Below are 18,108 nucleotides of genomic sequence, written 5' to 3' on the forward strand. Positions count from 1 at the left end.
AATCAGGAAAGCCTTCTCAGAGGGGGTATAAATGGATATAAAAAGTCAGATGGATTTTAAACTATAAATTGGAGTTTTCCAAATGTAGAAGCAGGAGGTGAAGCAACTATGAAGACAGAACAGCATATGCAAAGACAGAAAGGAATAAAGAACAAGATGTGTTTGGGGCACTAGTCTAAGTGTAACTGGAAATACAGAGTATGGGCTGTAAGGAGAAAAATGGCCAAAAAGGTAATAGAACCTTGCAAATCAAACCAAGGATCTTGGACTTTAGATGGAAGAGATTAGATTCTACTGAAAGTTTTTAAGAGAGACATGATGAGAGTTTTATTTTAGAAAGATTATTCAGTGGGCAATGAGAAGGAGAAACAGGATGTGGGAGAATCTGGAGGCAAGAGTCTAGTTTGCAGACTTAACAAGAGACTGGGTGCTGGATGGGAAAGGTCTGCACCAAGGTATAGGCAGTGAGGATAGAAGAGAGGGAGTGGTCAACAGCTATGACATTTTACAATTGGGCGACTGGGCAGCGAGCACTTCATTGACTAAACATTACAAACTGACCACATGTCTCTCCTGAAAATGCACTGAGAAGACAGAAAAAAATTAAATAGGCATAAACTCACAAACACAGACATTTTAGAGAATGAGAGAGAAAACAAAAACAAGACTTGAAAGATGGAAAGGTGACAGAGGAATGGTAACAGAGTTAGCAGAGCAGATGAGAATGAACTCTAGGGCCTACAGAGAGGATACTGGCAAGGAGCAGCCCAATGTACCCTGGTAGACCCCAGCAAAGTTCAAGATCAGGCAATGCCATGTCCCTGGGAAGTGCTAAGGGGCAGAGGTTTGGTTGTGAGACTGTATATGAAACAGCTGGACACCAAGAACCCTTCTTCTGCTCACAGAGCTAGGTAACAACTCCTTCTTCGCCTGACCCCTTTCCTCTGAAGAAATCAAGCCAGTGAGTGCCTGAACTTGGGACACTAGGCACAGCAAAGAGTAGGTGAATGGAGCTAGAAACTAAGGAATTAAATGAAAGTCTGTATCCTAAACAGTAAGATACCCCTAACTCCCCTACTTCCCCCTGCTCCCTGAATGCAAGCAGCCATCTGGGTGAGGCAACAGATTAAAGGACTCTCCTCTGGAGGAACTAAAGAGTCCAGAGGAAAACCTCTACAGAGTTGCATTTGGGGGTCTTCTGGGGTCCTCCTATGAAAAAGCTAGCTTATCCCCTAATCATTCTACAGTGAGGTGCCCAATCAACAAGCACTGACCAGTATGTGGGTCTTCTAAACAGCTTTTTAGTATTTCACTTCTAAGTAGGAAAAGAAATCAAAGATCAACAGACATTTTAGTAAAGCCTCCAATATCAGAGAGAGAGAAAGACCAAGCCAAAGAGAAAAGGATCTAGAGAACACAGGTCAGTAAAAAGAGCAGAAAAAGACTAGAGGGAGAATAAATAATATTACTGGAGAGATAACATAAGCCGTTGTACTCATAAAACAAGAATGAGATGATGTTCAGATATTTTAAAAGGTGGGGGGTGGGGCGCCTGGTGGCTCAGTTGGTTAAACGCCCGACTCTCTTGATTTCAGCTCAGATCATGATCTCAGGGTCTTGGGATTGAGCCCCACGTTAGGCTCCACACTCAGTGGGGAGTCTGCTGGAGATTCGCTCTCATTACCTCTTCCCCTGCTCATGCTCTCTCTCTTTCTCTCAAATAAATAAATAAATCTCAAAAAAAAAAAAAAAAGCATAAGGACAAATTGGGGTTAAACCAAAAGCTCTTAAAAATTAAAATCATGATAATTGTGGCATAGACTGTTGCTACCCAATCTCCCTTTTTCCTTAGAAAAAAACCCACACAATTTCATATGAAGTAGCAAAATGATCAGGGAAAAACATACTTCCTAGCCTTTCCTCTGAGAATAGCTAGAAAGGCTAGCAAAGTAAGTTCAGGGCTATTCGGCCAAGAACAACACTCAAAGTTATATGTCAGAGCAGTCTAGGGGGGACACTACTGTGGCAGGCACCAAGGTCTAGACACTGAAGTCTGCTGATTCTGAAAGCCCTGATTCTGATTCTGAAATCCCTGGACACTGGAGCCAGGAATGCAGTCATCCTGCAGCTAATATCAGGCTTTCAGAGAGTTCCTTGAAGTCCCCATTTATTCAGGTTTCTAGGTCCCAATTCCAGGTATAAGGGGGCTCATATGATTAGGAGAGCCTTGGCTTCATGCCTGAACTCTTAGCTATATGAGAGGCTGGAAAACTGAGTATCTGACATCTTCAGTTTTGAGTGTAAAAGGCTTGTTTTGCCTCTCACCATATTTATAACACTGGAAATTCTTCAAACATAGGAAGATCATCCAATGCTGAGTTGGAAAAAAAAAAAAAAGCAAAAATCTAGTATAATATTGTATCTCAAAAACTCTCTTATTCCCTGGATCTGACATAGAAGTGTGATAAAGAGAGAAATTCCAAGATAATAGTTTTGTAGCAGGCTTAGAGAACAGATAGTCTAGACTGGAATAGGATGAGAGCCATACAACAAAGGGAAAAAAAGAAATGAATATGTTAAATTTCTGAAGAATTTGAGCACTTGGAAAATAACATTAAGAGGTATTTGATATATCTGGTCAAGCATTTAGAGAAAAATGATTTTACAGAAAACCAATCAAATTAAGAACAAGGCAATTATTAACTCCAGGAAATAGAAAAAGTTGAACAAAAAGAAAATGTAATCATAGTATAATATATGGCTCAGAGTTAAGCAATATTTACTTAATCATGATCACATGAATATTAGCTATTAAGTTAATCAAAAACCGTGATATATGTACTCTGGGACATTGGATGAGAAGTCAGAGTGGCATAAATGAATTAAAACTTCATTTACCGTAATAGGAAGTCAAAAGATGACATCTGAAACTGCCATATCAAGAAGTAGAAATACAAATATATTATTTAGTAACATGAAGGTTAATGGAAGAAGCAACTTTTTGGTTGAAAGGGGGATTGGGTACCTGGTGGCTCAGTCTGTTAAGCGTCTGCCTTGGGCTCAGGTCATGATCTCAGGATCCTGGGATCAAGCCCGCACTGGGCTCCCTGCTCAGCAGGGAGCCTGCATCTCCCTCCCTCTGCTGCTCCCCCTGCTTGTGCTCTCTCACTCTCTGTCAAATAAATGAATAAAATCTTAAAAAAAAAAAAAAAGAAAGAAAGAAAGGGGGGTTTTCTGGGAGTGGGACTAGGGAGCAGAGCAGGGCACAAGGGATGGTATAGAAGAGTGGGGGCTACTATTTCTGATTATGTTACTTTTTAAAAAGATATTTTATTTTATTTTTAAGATTATTTTAGAGAGAGAGCATATGCTCACGTGTGTGTAAGCGCAGGTGCGTGAGCAGGGAGGGGGCAGAGGGAGAGGGGGAGAGAAAGAATCTCAAGAAGACTCCATGCAAGCACAAAGGCCAAAGTGGGGCTTGATCCCACAACCCTGAGATATATGAGCTGAGCTAAAATCAAGAGTCGGATGCTCAACTGACTAAGCCACCCAGGAACCCCAATTAGGTTACTTCTAATTCCACTTGGCTTATTAAACTGTACACCTATTGCTTTGATGAAAATAAAATAATTCTTAAAATTTTAATAATGCTCCTATCATTAAAAACCTCCCACCAATTTGGAGGGAAAGAAGGAAAGCAAGTGTATGGGAGAATGTAAAGTATTTGTTTTTAGACATCTCTGTCTATGTCCCTCTGTCTCCTCCTCTTTGCTCACACTTGTCAATATAGATCTCACGGGGCCAGGTAATAGAGAGAAAAGTAATGGGCTTCCAATACAGGTGGACCTGGGTATGACACCCGGCTGTGCAAAGTATGAGCTCTGAGACTTCTCTGTGGCCTCACTGGGCCTCGGGATCTTCATTTGTAAAATGGAAAAATGTAATATCTATCATATTACATGAAATAACATATGTAAAGCACCTAAAATGTGGAAGACTCAAAATTATGAATTCTTTCTTTCTCTCAGAATTTCTCATGACCTGTAAGCCTCTCTTTGAGAGTCTTTTTCTGTGCTTCCATGTTTGTAGATCTGAGAAAGCAAAGCAGAGCTGTGTTCCTTTAGCCATCTTTTCTCCATCCCCTCTTGCCTGGTTTGGGAGATTCATCTTCCACAGACAAAACCTACTAAGGCAGACAGTTTGTTACATTTCCACTTCTCTTGAAAGGAAAAATTGGTCTCACTTGTGTTGATATTATATCTCAGCTGATTTTTGAGTAAAATGAAATTAATGTTCAATTATTAGCCATGGCTCCCAGCTCTACTGTACAAGAGTAGACAGAAATTTCTGTTTAAAATCAACTGTAACAGAGTAGAATTACAAATGCAGCTGATGTTTGCATATAACTTTATTTATTTTTTAATTTATTTTTTATTTTTATTTATTTATTTGACAGAGAGAGACACAGCGAGAGAGGGAGCACAAGCAGGGGGAGCGGGAGAGGGAGAAGCAGGCTTCCAGCCGAGCAGGGAGCCCGATGCGGGGCTCGATCCCAGGACCCTGGGATCATGACCTGAGCCGAAGGCAGACGCCTAACGACTGAGCCACCAAGGCACCCCCTGCATATAACTTTAAAAAATAAATATCACAAAAAATTGACAAGGATTTTAAACCCAGGTATAAAGTGAACTGGCTAAGGGCATGAAAAGGGGTTGTGATAACCAGGCAGGTGGTCATCTCAAATGAGGAGGCCCTAATGAGATTTCAAGGCACTCACCTTCTCCAGTTGGGACAGGCTGGTTGCTCGGCTCAGGGACAAGTTCAGTACATGGTCCTCCAGGCAGAACCCCTTCACTCCTGGCACTCTGCTTATTCCAGTAGGCCTCCTGTCCCTCCCAGGAGGCAGTAGGCAATCTGTCAGAGCCCTCAGCAGGGAAGGAAGCTGGGGACTTGAGGTCCAACAGGAAGCTATCTTGTAGGGTTTGCTTGGTGGCCTTCTTGTGGTTCCCCTTCTTACTTTCTGGGATCCCGTCACTGCCTCCTTGCCTCGGCCGGCTAGTCTCAAGCTTCCTGGTTAGCCGGAGGAGCGGATCCACGTCTCCAGTGACTTCTAGCAGAGTGCCCTCAGGGAGGCTTTGGGCCATGCCCTCAGAGCCATAGCTGGGAGCCTTCTCCAAGAGCAGGTGCTCAGAGCAGCGGAGAGCTCCTGGGCCCTCCTTGTGCACTGACTCAGACACCTGGGGAAGGCTGCAGGGAACCATGGACAGGGAGAAGTAGGAGTAGTCCACTGCAGTATACGTCAGCATGAAATTGATGGTGACGATGGGGGCCAACACATTCACCTGGCCCACAAGGACAAAGGCCATGGTCACTAAGCTGGTCAGGAAGATGGCAGCTACAGGTGTCTTATTCGGCCCTTTCTGCAGAAACAAAAATAACATGCAGGACTATGCAATTTCAGAAGAAAATCACATTACACGACAGAAATACAACTCATAATGGCCCAACCACTTCGACTGTGATTCCAGCAATCAGCTAATAACTGTCTACAAACTTGGGATAATAATATTCAACTCATGGGATTATTGGGAGATCAGAGCTAATGCACATAAAATGCTCGACACAGCACTGACACACAGCTGGCTCCCAACACACCATGGATATTGGTTGTATTTGTAACTATTAATATGGGGCATTACCATATAGAACTTGGACTTCCCAAATATTTCTCCTTTTGTTTTTCACTGGGTTTTAGCACCAGTCTTGGAAATCAAAGTGGTGCAAAGTTCCCAGATTATAATGGAGAAAAGGGCCTGAAGGGGAATGGCAGAGTCTGGAAGATGGGACAGAATCACCGGTGGCTGTGGTGGGGAAATTGTGAAACTAAACATACACATGCTCCCACACACGCACTCACACACGTCTGTTATTAATGGAGGTGAGTGTGGGGACCTGCAGGAGAACAGGAGTGGTAAATACGCGCTAACTCCATAGAATCTGTCGCTCCACAGAAACTATTCATCACAGGCACTCAAATGGTTCTTGGGCCCAAAGCAATAATCACTTCTGGGTCCTCATCTTCCTTGACCTAAGAACTACATTAGCCCCAGCTGATCACTCCTTGGTCTTTGAAAGACTTTCTTTGCCTTGCTTCTCCTGATTTGCCTCCCTCCTCATTAGTTTCCAGGACTGGCTTCTCCACATCTCTGAAATCTACATTTAAAGTAGCCCAGGGCAGGAGGGTAGGGGGATGGGGTCACAGGGTGATGGGCCTTAAGGAGGGCACGTGATGTAATGAACACAGGGTGTTACATGCAACTGATGAATCACTGAACTCTACCTCTACACTATATTTTACACTATTCACTATGTTAATTAATTGAATTTAAAAATAAATAAAGTAGCCCAGGGCAGGGCACCTGGATGACTCAGTTTGTTAAGCATCCGTCTCTTGATTTTAGCTCAGGTCATGATCTCAGCAGCTCAGCTCATGGAGGCTGCTTGGGATTCTCTCTCTCCCTCTCCCTCTATCTAAAAAAATAAAAAATAAAAAGTAGCCCAGGGCTCCATCCTAGAGCCCCTTCTATTCTCTATCTATATTCCCTTCCTACGTGATGTCAACCAGGCTCTTGACTTTAAATACCAGTGTTATGCTCTTAACTCCCACATCTGAATCTCCAGCCTGAAATGTTCTCCTGAAATCTAGACTTAAATATTCAACTGTCTACTCAACATTTCCAGCTGATGTCTAATAGGGTCTCAAATGTTCCAAACCAAACTGCTCACCCCCCAATCTCCCACCCATCAAATCTACTTCTTCTGTAGTCTCTGTCTCAGAAAATAGCAATTCCATCCTTCCGGCTTCTCAGTCAAGCAAAATTCTTGATGCCTTTTCTCATTCTCTCAATCTCCATCAGCAAATACTGTCAGCTTTATCCTTAGATATATATGGGATCTCACCACTGCTCTCCCCTCCTTTACAGCCAACAGTCTGCAAGGGGAGGGGCAGACCTGGAAGCCACTTCCAGATCAGACCTGTAACCCCCCCACATGTGTTCCTCCAGGTGCATTCCCCCTTCCTGACGGTCAGAAGAGAGAGCAACCTTGGAAATCACAGGATGAAAGCAAAGTCATCAGCCTGAGTCTCCGAGGGTCAGAGACCCTGTTGACCCAAAACACCTGCCCAAGAGCTTCAGAGTAAAATCCTGGGAGGAAAAAATAAGAAGTAAAAATACACTTTTACTGACTTTGAGGATTACATTTTTGGGTAGATTTGCTGCAGCTGTTCAACATACTCTAACAATAAAACTATTAAGAATAAAGTAAATCCTTAGAAACTGCAGAGAACTTAAAAGAAGGGTGTTATGTAAGCTGAAGGAAATGTTAATGATCCAGGCCAAGACGTTGATAAGGGCAGCTTGTGAAGTGTTAATAACAGTCAAACATGAACTTCTGTGACCAAAAGACATCGTCAAGGATGAAAAAACAAGCCACAGAATGGGAAAAGATATTTGCAACACAAACAGCTGACAAAGGGTAACCCAGAATATCAAAGAATCCTTACAAAATAATTAGAAGACAGACAATCCACTAAAAAACAAACAAACAAACAAACGAGCAAAAGAATGTCTATTAAACATATTGAAGGGTACCCAACCTCATTAAGTAATCAAGGAAATGCAAATTAAAACCCCAGGGAGGGGGCGCCTGGGTGGCTCAGTTGGTTAAGCGACTGCCTTCGGCTCAGGTCATGATCCTGGAGTCCCTGGATCGAGTCCCGCATCGGGCTCCCTGCTCGGCAGGGAGTCTGCTTTGTCCTCTGACCCTATCCCCTCTCATGTGTTCTCTCTCTCTCAAATAAATAAATAAAATCTTTAAAAAAAAAAAAAAAAAACCCCAGGGAGATTCCATTAAACCCCACCAGATTGGCAAGAATTAAAAAGTATGATAATATCAAGCACTGGAACAAACATAGAGGGACAGGAACGCTTATCCACCGCTGATAGGGGTGTGAATTAGTACAAGTACTTTGGAAAAAGACTTTGGTATTATCTAGTAAGTGGAAATATACATACCTTATAGCTTAGCAATTCCAATAATGGGTATATAGTCTGGAAGACCTCTACCTGTGAACCTGTCTACTAGTATAAGAATGTTCGTTGTACTGTCTGTAGCGATTCCAAATCGGAAACAACCCAAATGTCCATCAACAGCAGAATGGAGAAATAAATTCTAGCAAATGAGGAAATGCTAGATAGGGATGATAAGAAACAAGTTGCTGTTACGAGCAAAAATGTGGATGGCTCTCATAATGTTGAGTGAAAGAGGCATGCCACATTTATATAAAGTTTAAAGACAGGCAAAATCAAACAATTCTGTTTAGAGATGCATATGTAGCAAGCAAACCAGGGGTCAGCAAACTATGGCTCCCGGGCCATCTGGCCACCATCTGTTTATGCATGCCCACGAGCTAAGAAAGGTTTTACATTTTTAAACAGTTGGGGGAAAAAAAATCAAAGGAAGAGCAGTATTTTAAGACACACGAAAATCACATGAAATTCAAATTTCAGTGTCCATGAAAAAGTTGGATTGGAACACAGCTACACCTACCCCAACAGGTGTGTCTGCCTGTGGTTACTTCTGAGATACAACTGCGGAGTTGAATGGTTGTGACAGAGACCATAGGGCCTGTGAAGTCTGAAGTACTATTTGGCCCTTTTCAGAAAAATTTTGCCCACTCCTGGGTAAAGCCATAAAGAAAGCAAGGAAATTTTGATCACAGAAGTCAGGTCAGGAGCTATAGCTACCACGGGGAGAGGGACGGGGCTCGGAGGAGAGAGCGCATGTGGAGGGTGGCATCGGGCGGCTGGGAGTTTCACTTCAGTTATTCTTTAAACCATTCATATTGGTCCTATGCTCTTTTCTGTATGCTGAATCTCTCCCTCAAAAAAAAAAAAAAAAAATGGGGGTGGGGGAACGCCTGGGTAGCTCAGTCAGTTAAGCGTCTGCCTTCAGCACAGGTCATGATCTCAGGGTCCTGGGATCGAGCCCCGCATTGGGCTCCCTGCTCAGTGGGGAGGCTGCTTCTCCCTCTCCACCGCCCCTGCTTGTGTTCTCTCTCGCGCGCTCTCTCTCAGATAAATAAATAAAATCTTTAAAAAAAAATTTTTTTTAAGTAGTTTCCATGCCCAGTGTGGAGCATAATATGGGGTTTGAAGTTATGACCCTGAGATCAAGACCTGAGCTGAGATCAAGAGTTGGACGCTACCTGACTGAGCCACCCAGGCACCCCTCTCTCAAAAAAAAATTTTTTTGAAGATTTTATTTATTTATTTGACAGAGAGAGACACAGCGAGAGAGGGAACACAAGCAGGGGGAGTGGGAGAGGGAGAAGCAGGCTTCCCGCTGAGCAGGGAGCCCGATGTGGGGCTCGATCCCAGGACCCTGGGATCATGACCTGAGCCAAAGGCAGACACTTAACGACTGAGCCACCCAGACGCCCCTCAAATTTTTTTTTATTTTTTAAAATTTAAAAAAAATTATACCACACACTTCTATTTTATTTATTTTTAAAGATTTTATTTATTTATTTATTTATCTGTCAGAGAGAGAAAGAACAAGCAGGGGAAGCTGCAGGCAGAGGGAGAAGCAGGCTTCCCGCGGAGCAGGGAGCCCAATGCGGGACTCAATCTCAGGACCCTGGGATATGACCTGAGCTGAAGGCAGGCGCTTAACTGAATGAGCCACCCAGGTATCCCTCAAAACGTTTTTTTAAAGTTTATTTTTTAAAGTTTAAAGTTTATCTCTCTCATTAATAAAGAAAATGTGCTAATAAAATCTAATCATACGTAAAGACGCTTTTGGGAGGAAAAAATTTCAAAGTTAAAGGGCAAGTGACAAACTAGAGAAAACATTTGTAATACATATCACAAAGAGTTACCCTCCCTAACAAAAGAAGAGCTTCTAGCAACTGAGAAGAAAAAGACCAACAATTACAGAAAAAAAATTTTTTAATTAAAAACATACAAATATAAATGACTCTAAGAGGAAATGATGTCCAACCTTGTTCATATAAGAGTAATGCAAACCACAAGGATCCTGAGATGCCATTTCTCACTACACAACTGGCAAAAATTCACATCTGACAATGAACCATGATTGCTAATAATGTGGTACCCAGGGCAAACAGCGGTCTACACACCCTATGTCTAAATATTCACAATTACAAACCAAGCTAACAGACTGTTAAAGCAAACGTGTTCTATCCTCCTTCCTTTGCAAATACAGCTTCAGGACAACGGGGAAGGCCAGGTTCAAGTTTAGAATCCTTGCACTCCTCAGAGTTCCCCAGTGGAGGATGGCTACCCGCAGCTCTCCCCCCCTGCCCTTCCCAGACCATACCGTGGGGGCCTCACACCCACATGTGGACTGTGACCCATTCCCTGGTCCTAGAAAGGACAGGCCCAGAGAAGAGGCCCTTGCAGACCCTGGATGTGGGTTGTAGAACATCTGGGCAGAGAATTCCAGGCAAGAGTGCAAATGATCAGTGCAGCACACCTAGGCCATCCAGAAGCGGGGCATGGGATCCAGGTGGGCATGTCCCCTTGTTCTCATGAACTTCTTATGCCAACGACCAGAACAGAGTCCTAGAAAGCAGGGTGTTTGTCCTGTGTCTAAGAGTGATGCTGGCTGTCGGGATGCAGGAACTGTTAAACATTAGTGGTAGAAGCACAAAATGATACAAATTCTATGAAAGGTGTTTTGGCAAGATCTATCAAAATTAAAAATGCATCTACCCTTTGCCACAGCAAATCCACTTATGAAACTTTATCCTACAGATACATCTGCACGTAAAATAATTACACATGCACACATACAAAATTATTCCTTGTAATACTGTTTACTGGAAGCCACACAAGGGTTGATCTATAGGAACAGGTTAAATAAACTATGGTAAATCCACACGATGAAAAAAGAATGAAAAAGTGCTCTCAACATCCATATGAAAAGATGATTTCCAAGCCATATTAAATGAAAAAAAGCAAGGTACAGAACAATGTATTAGAATACTATCTTTGTGTAAAAAATAGAAGGATTCATAAAATACTAATAAAAACAGCTACTGATAGGGTAAGGGTGCAGGTGAAGAAAGAGATAAAAGATTCGTGACAGGAGCAAAAATTCTCAATGTATACCTTTTATATCATTCTTGGTTTTGAGCCCTGTGTATATACTACCTAATAAAAATACATGAAATTAAAGAAAAGGCATAGACAACATAGAAGGTACAGACGTGACAGTCAGAGCTCCTAGCTGGCCCATGCTGACTGATGCGTAAGCAGAGGAGGATGGTAAGGGAGGACTGCTGGCCCTAACAGCGAGGGGTCTGGGGTGGAAAGGGGGTGGGGAGGGCCTCTGTGGTGCTCCAATAAGATAGAAATGAACTCGATCGCATAAAAACCACATTATTGGGAAGTGGGGTTCTCTATTTCTCTTTTGTCATCCCTTAGGTTTTAGGAATGTCTCATTCAATCATTCCATGACTCAATCAAGCTACACTATATCAGTGAGAGTTCAGGTAATGAGGACCGATGGGGACCCGGGGGCCCAGAGGCCCAAAGGGTGGGAAATCGTCATAGAGCAACCCCAAAGGGAAGGTGAATCTCAAGGGCAGAGTTAGAGCTGCAAGGTCCAACTCCCCTCCTCACCAAGAGATTTTTTTTCCTTCTATCCTGAACTTAAAGGATCCTGAATTTGTTTTTATTAAAGGATGTGATACTCCCTTTCCCTGCCACTCAGGGTCCCAGATGTCACGATGACAGTTAGCCAACCCAGTGCTAAGGGGTCCTGGTGGCTGTGACACTGACAGATGCTTTGTCCAACTGGCCCCAACCTCAGGCGGCCAGAGGACAGGGGTGAGAGAATGACCTTTGCATTCTCATTTCTCCCACTCTGAAGAACTTGACTACTGGCTCTAATCAGAGAGACTTAAGCAATTTACTGGCTGATAATCAGGTTCACAGCAAAAGGTCCCTTTCTCAAAAAAAAAAAAAAAAAAAAAAAGGTCACTTACCCCTTGCCCCAAACAGGCCAGCGCGGGAATGACTTTCTCCTGGGCAATGCACTGCAGGATCCGGGGAGCTCCGTAGAGTCCTCCCATACAGGAGGCCAGGGATGAAATGTATAAGCCCAAAAGGAACAGGAAGCCTACCAGGGACACCTGTATGAGGAAGCAGTTTCATTACCCAATGCCAGAATCCACTTGTCCCTTTCTGCTCCCCTAGCACCCACCCATCTGCACCCCATCGATCATTAGTCCTCTAGATTCAACCTCTTGGATAGGTTTCCAACATTACCAGGCCCACCCCACTTCATTCATACCATGACTGTTTCAGTTTGGCCCACCATCACCTCTTGTGTGGATGACACAGGGTCTCAAATTGAGCATGCACCAGACTCATCTAGAGGGCTTGTTGCCCTCCAACAGATGAATGGATAAAGAAGATGTGGTCCATATACACAATGGAATATTACTCAGCCATCAGAAAGGATGAATACCCAACTTTTACATCAACATGGATGGGACGGGAGGAGATTATGCTAAAAATAAGTCAAGCAGAGAAAGTCACCTATCCTATGGTTTCACTTATTTGTGGAATATAAGGAATAGCATGGAGGACATTAGGAGAAGGAAGGGAAAAATGAAGGGAGGGGGAACTGGAGGGGGAGACGAAGCTGAGAGACTATGGACTCTGAGAAACAAACTGAGGGTTTCAGAGGGGAGAGGGTGGGGGATGGGTTAGCCCGGTGGTGGGTATTAAGGAGGGCACGTACTACATGGAGCACTGGGTGTTATATGAAAACAATGAATCATGGATCACTACATCAAAAACTAATGATGTATTGTATGGTGACTAACATAACATAATAAAATAAAATTAAAAAAAAATACAGATTCCTGATCCCCACCTCAGAGTTTCTGATTAAGTAGGTCTAGGAAAGGGCCCAAGAATTTGGATTTCCAACAAGCTCCCCGTTGATGCTGATGCGGAGGGTCTGGGGAGCACACTCTGAGGACCACTAGCTAACTGCAATGCGAATTGGCCTCCCGCCTCTAAGCTCCACCCACTCTGAATTGTCCCCAAGCCTCCGCCAGAGTGACCTCTCTAAACTCAAACCTGATCAGAATGCCACTGCCACAAAAATACCAGTGGCTTCCCACCGCCCTGGCACCCTCAGCCCTTCCTGGTTTGTGACCTTCGTAGCCCCATGTGCCACACGCTCGGACTTCTGTCAGCTCACTTCCCTGCCTGCTGCCACCCTCTGTCCATGCTTGTTACACTCAGGTGTGCGTTAAGACTCAGCCCAATCCCCTCCTCCGCCATGAGACCCTCCCGCAGCCCCTCACAGCAGTGGCTGCTCCTTAGGGCCCCGCAGCACCTCAGCCTGAGTTTGGGGCGCACCTAGCATGCTGTCTCCTCTAGTGGCCCCAGAGGCCTCATCTCTGCAGGGCTCCTGTCTTGCCCATCCTAGTATACTTGGTGCCAACGCAGAGCTACAAATGTTGAATGGATGAATGAATGAGCTCCATGACCCACGTGGCCCACAAGTCACTAACAGAGTAAGAGGGGGCACCGTTGTTCCGCTTAGTGTTGACTTGCAAAGATCAGCGCTGCTGGCCACGCAGCTGGGCCCCAGGCTGTGGGTCAGGAACCCGCCCCACCCTCCTGAGCCGGCCCTCCTCTGGACCCCCTGGGAAGTGGCCCTGCCGTCTGATTATTTGAGGTGCCCTTCTCCATTCTGCTTTCCTATAGGCACGGCGGCCAGTACTGCTCATTTGTCCAGCTATCACAGAGGGGTTAGCTCTAATTTGCATGGTCTTGTCACATCCTTCACGATGAAGCTTCTTCACCTCACTTTTTATGCCCCTGCTTTAGCCGTCACTGGCTCAGTGGCATCGAGCTACACGGGATACCAGCTTCTGGCTAGACCTCTTTCCTGGCTCATAAATTATGGAAAACCTGCACCAGCCAGGATTCCTGATCGGAAACAATATATATATATTTTTAAAGATTTTATTTTTTTTATTTATTCGTGAGAGACAAAGAGAGAGACAGAGGCAGAGGGAGAAGCAGGCTCCCCGCGGAGCAGGGAGCCCGATGCGGGACTCGATCCCAGGACCCTGGGATCATGACCTGAGCTGAAGGCAGACGCTTAACCGACTGAGCCACCCAGGCGTCCAGGAAACAATATATTTTTAAAAGAATATACTTGTAGGACACTAGAGGTTCACATCACGAGGCTGAAAGATCAGGTGTGGAAAGGAACAAGACCCAAGCCCAGAGGTGCAACTGGGACTCTGGAAGAGGAACGCTCTGGCCAGGAAGTTACCAGCACCCTGCTGTCCTGCGGATGAATTCCCATCATCCCTTCTTCGTTGCCTCATTCATGATACTCGGAGCATCTGATGGGTCTAATCTAGATCACATGCCCTAACAGGGCCACAAAGGGACGGGCAAGAGAGGGGCTTCTGTAATATTAAATGAGGCTCACTCCCTCCAAGATCATATATAGGTGGAATGACCCCCAAACGGTCAGGGATGCCAGGGGCCTGATGGACATGACTCAGGTCCACTACAGAGCCTAACTTGTCCCTCATTTCAGTGTGGATTACTTTTCCCTAAATGCAGGACCTCATCTCATCCCCAGTGAATGTCCCCTGTGTATTTTCTTCATTGACACCAGAGTAACCCCCACCTGTGATGTAGTCCGTGACACGAGGGGGTTCTCCTGCCGTAGAACACAGGCTCCTGCCACTCGTGCGTCCTGCCCCTGCCCCTGCCCCACCACACCACAGGCTTCGTGGTGCCCACGAAATTCGCGAGGCTTCGCGACTCATGCCCTGGAGGCCTCACAAAATCGTTAGATAAACTGCTTCCATTATCAACCCCTGATCCATTCTGGGATGCAGTCCTTCACCTCGAACGTTTGTTTCTGTTTTCGCGACCAAACGCATCCTGTATTCATTAGTTTTAAAAATACCTAGACTCGGGTGCCTGGCTGGCTCCGTGGGTGGAATATCCAACTCCTGATCTCGGGGTCACATTGTGGGTACAGATTACATTGAAAAGAAAATACATAGACTCTGTGATAAAATTTTATCAAAAGCTTTTTTTTCCCAAAGATTTTATTTATTTATTTGAGAGAGAGAGAGAGAATGAGAGAGAGAGCACATGAGAGGGGGGAGGGTCAGAGGGAGAAGCAGGCTCGCCGCCGAGCAGGGAGCCCGATGCCGGACTCGATCCAGGGACTCCAGAATCATGACCTGAGCCGAAGGCAGTCGCTTAACCAACTGAGCCACCCAGGCGCCCTATCAAAAGCTTTTAGAAAATGCAACTAGGAGTTCTCCACTCCAGCTATACCAAAGAATCAGTCCAAGAGGTTTGGCTTTATCAGTGTTGGGTGGGGCACAGACGTCACTGATTTTTCAAAAACCCTCCAGGCAATTCTAATGTGCATCCAGGGTAGAGAACCGCTGGGCAAGGTGCATCGGAACCACTGCACTGTCCCTTCAGAGAATTCTCCAGGAGACATGATATCTCCTTGCAGAAATTTTATTGCTTCTTATCCAAAAGGTTATATATATTTGTGTTAAAAAAAAATTTGTTTTCATTGAAAGCCTGTCCATTACTCAGGTTGGAAGTGAGACTGCCTAGTCTGGCTTCCTCCTCGTGTGGGGCTGACCCAGGAAACTGGAGTCTCTAGTTCCAGGTGCTACAGAGATGCCCATGTTTGCCTCCCCACAGACACTCCCTGGGACTCCTGCAGAAACTCTCGGCTGGGGGCCAGAGACGGGACTGTCCAGGCACAGTGACTTGTTTATGTCCAGTGTAGCAACTGTGTTTACAATGGTCTGTTCACTTGACAATCTTTTATATAAAACTATTATTCTGTCAGTTTTCTGAAAAATAAATGAAATGCTGGTTGTCGTGTGTGGATCAATTATAAAAACTCCATTCTATCTCTCTCCCACATGTATCCTGTCCCTTCCTTCCCATCATCCATCCACGGGAGCATTTGCTGAGGACAGGTGACAGACCTGGCCCAGCGCCAGGCACAGGGTAAGACGTTATAGGTACAACAGTGACCTACACAGCTTTGCTTCCAGCCCTTGTAGAATTTAATCACTTTCTCTCTTCATACAGAACTGTGAGCTTGCGATGAAGTGAGCATTTATTTGAGCAGATGTGTGTCAACAGTTTTTTAGGGGGAAAAAAAAGTACCCCTCTGTCATATAGCTGTTTGAGCAAAAATCTATCTTTCCAAAATTATCTGAGGTATGAACTACCCTAACTTCTTCCTTCAGTAACTCCTGATGAAAATTATAATTCCATCTCCTTGCTTTTTATATTTTATGCCAGCTACCATCAGAGCTTCAGTCCTGAAGAAATCTCACCTGTCCACCGGCCGTTCCTTTCTCCTGAAGGATCGCATTCAAAGTCATTTGCAAGGTGCTCATCCTGCCTCATCCGATTCCTATGGCCCCTTGACATCAGTGAGGAGTACATCCGGAAGCTCTTACAGTCCCAAATTGTCTCATGGTCCCCTAGTTTTCTCCCTCATCAGATTTCCACAGACAAGAGTTTCCTCAAACTGGCCCAGCTTCACAAAAGGACCGATATCTCAACTTTCAGTCAAGTTTTCTCTCACTTGATAGCCATTTTCCAGAAGGAAATAAAGGTGGCTTTACTTCCTGAGAGACAGCTCTGTGTCCATGAGGGAGAGCAGAGGACAGCCAGGCTGGGCTGGATGGGCAAGGCTGAGCAGCTTCCTCCTTCACCAGCTGCCAACCCTGCCCCCCGACGCCCCCACCCTCCACCGTGGGCGCTCCAGGTCCCTCCTGAACACCTGAAACCATGACTGTCAAATCTAAGAATGATTAGAGTTTACTTGGTGGGATACCTCCTTTTTAACAACGATGCTTTGGGGGTACTTTTCCTACTTAGTTTGTTCTTATTTTGCTGGTTGGCAAGCTCCAGGCTTCCTAAAGTATTTGGTCTTTTTGATGTTTAATAAATTTCTTTTTTTCCTGGACAGTATACAAGTTTATTCCAAAACAGTTATTTAATCTATTTAGTTTTACCTCTGCTAATACCTGTTCTTCATACAATTCCTCTTTCTATAACTGAATAATATTGGGATTGACTTTTTTTTTCCTATCCAGTTAAATATGGTGGACTTGTAGGAAAAAAATATGTCCTACCTATAAGGTTATCCCCATTAAGGAGTGTTCAGAGGAGGCAATATTTAATAAGCACCTACTGTGTACCAAGTATTGTGCTTTACATAGATTACCTCAGAGCCACCACAAAAAAGGGGTGCCTGGGTGGCTCAGTCATTAAGCATCTGCCTTCAGCTCAGGTCATGTTCCCAGGGTCCTGGGATCGAGCCCCGCATCGGGCTCCTTGCTCTAAAGACTTTTGAAAAGGCGTAACACTACAGGGCAGCTTGTTGGCTCTGTCGGTAGAGCAGGCGACCCTTGATCAGGAGGTTGTGAGTTCAAGCCCCGTGTTGGGTGTGGAGCCTACTTAAAAAAAAAAAAAGAAAAGAAAAAAAAAGCATAACACTATGGAGACTGACACCCAAGAACCAGGCAAAAGTTTATGTGGGGTAGGAATATAAAGCAAAAAAGAAACTTCTTAGAGAAACCGTAGGCTGGGAAGACAAATCATTAGAAATAGATCTGAGAAGCTGCGGAAACCAAAAAAGAAACAGATGAACCGACCAGCTGCAGGTCAGTGGAAAGGAATTCAGGGCAGCCAGCAGCCACTGAAGATAAGCGTTCTGGCAGAAAGCACCCGACAGAAAGACCGAGAAGTGCTCGGCGGAGCTTCCTGAGAGCCAGCACCAAGGGGAGCGTCCTGGAGGCCTGCTTGGTCTCTGCCCCAGGGTGAGACCCTCAGGACACACAGACCAGACTGAGGAGGCCTCGCTTCCTCAGGGCCCAGGAGAGCTCAGAGATGGGCTGGCTCAGAACCCAGGCCACGGCTAAGATGTGCAGCGGAGATAACAGTGACCCCGAGGGTGGTAAGCCGTGTCGAGGGACCA

General features: G+C 44.8%; 1 protein-coding gene across 1 annotated transcript in view; it reads right to left on the reverse strand.

The window, feature by feature from the left end:
• The window catches only part of SLC12A8 (solute carrier family 12 member 8), a 123,734-nt gene that overhangs the window by 26,711 nt on the left and 78,915 nt on the right, over positions 1–18,108 (reverse strand). The window contains exons 8-9 of the mRNA XM_045902092.2: positions 12,074–12,220; positions 4,778–5,420 (exon numbers count right to left, since the gene is read on the reverse strand). Of these exons, the coding sequence (XP_045758048.1) occupies positions 4,778–5,420; positions 12,074–12,220 (790 nt within the window). The remainder of the gene's footprint in view (positions 1–4,777; positions 5,421–12,073; positions 12,221–18,108) is intronic.

Source organism: Mirounga angustirostris, unplaced genomic scaffold, assembly GCF_029215605.1.
Source record: "Mirounga angustirostris isolate CCGP_5_RB_7025 unplaced genomic scaffold, mMirAng1.0.hap1 SCAF_1, whole genome shotgun sequence".
NCBI classification, from domain to species: Eukaryota; Metazoa; Chordata; class Mammalia; order Carnivora; family Phocidae; genus Mirounga; species Mirounga angustirostris.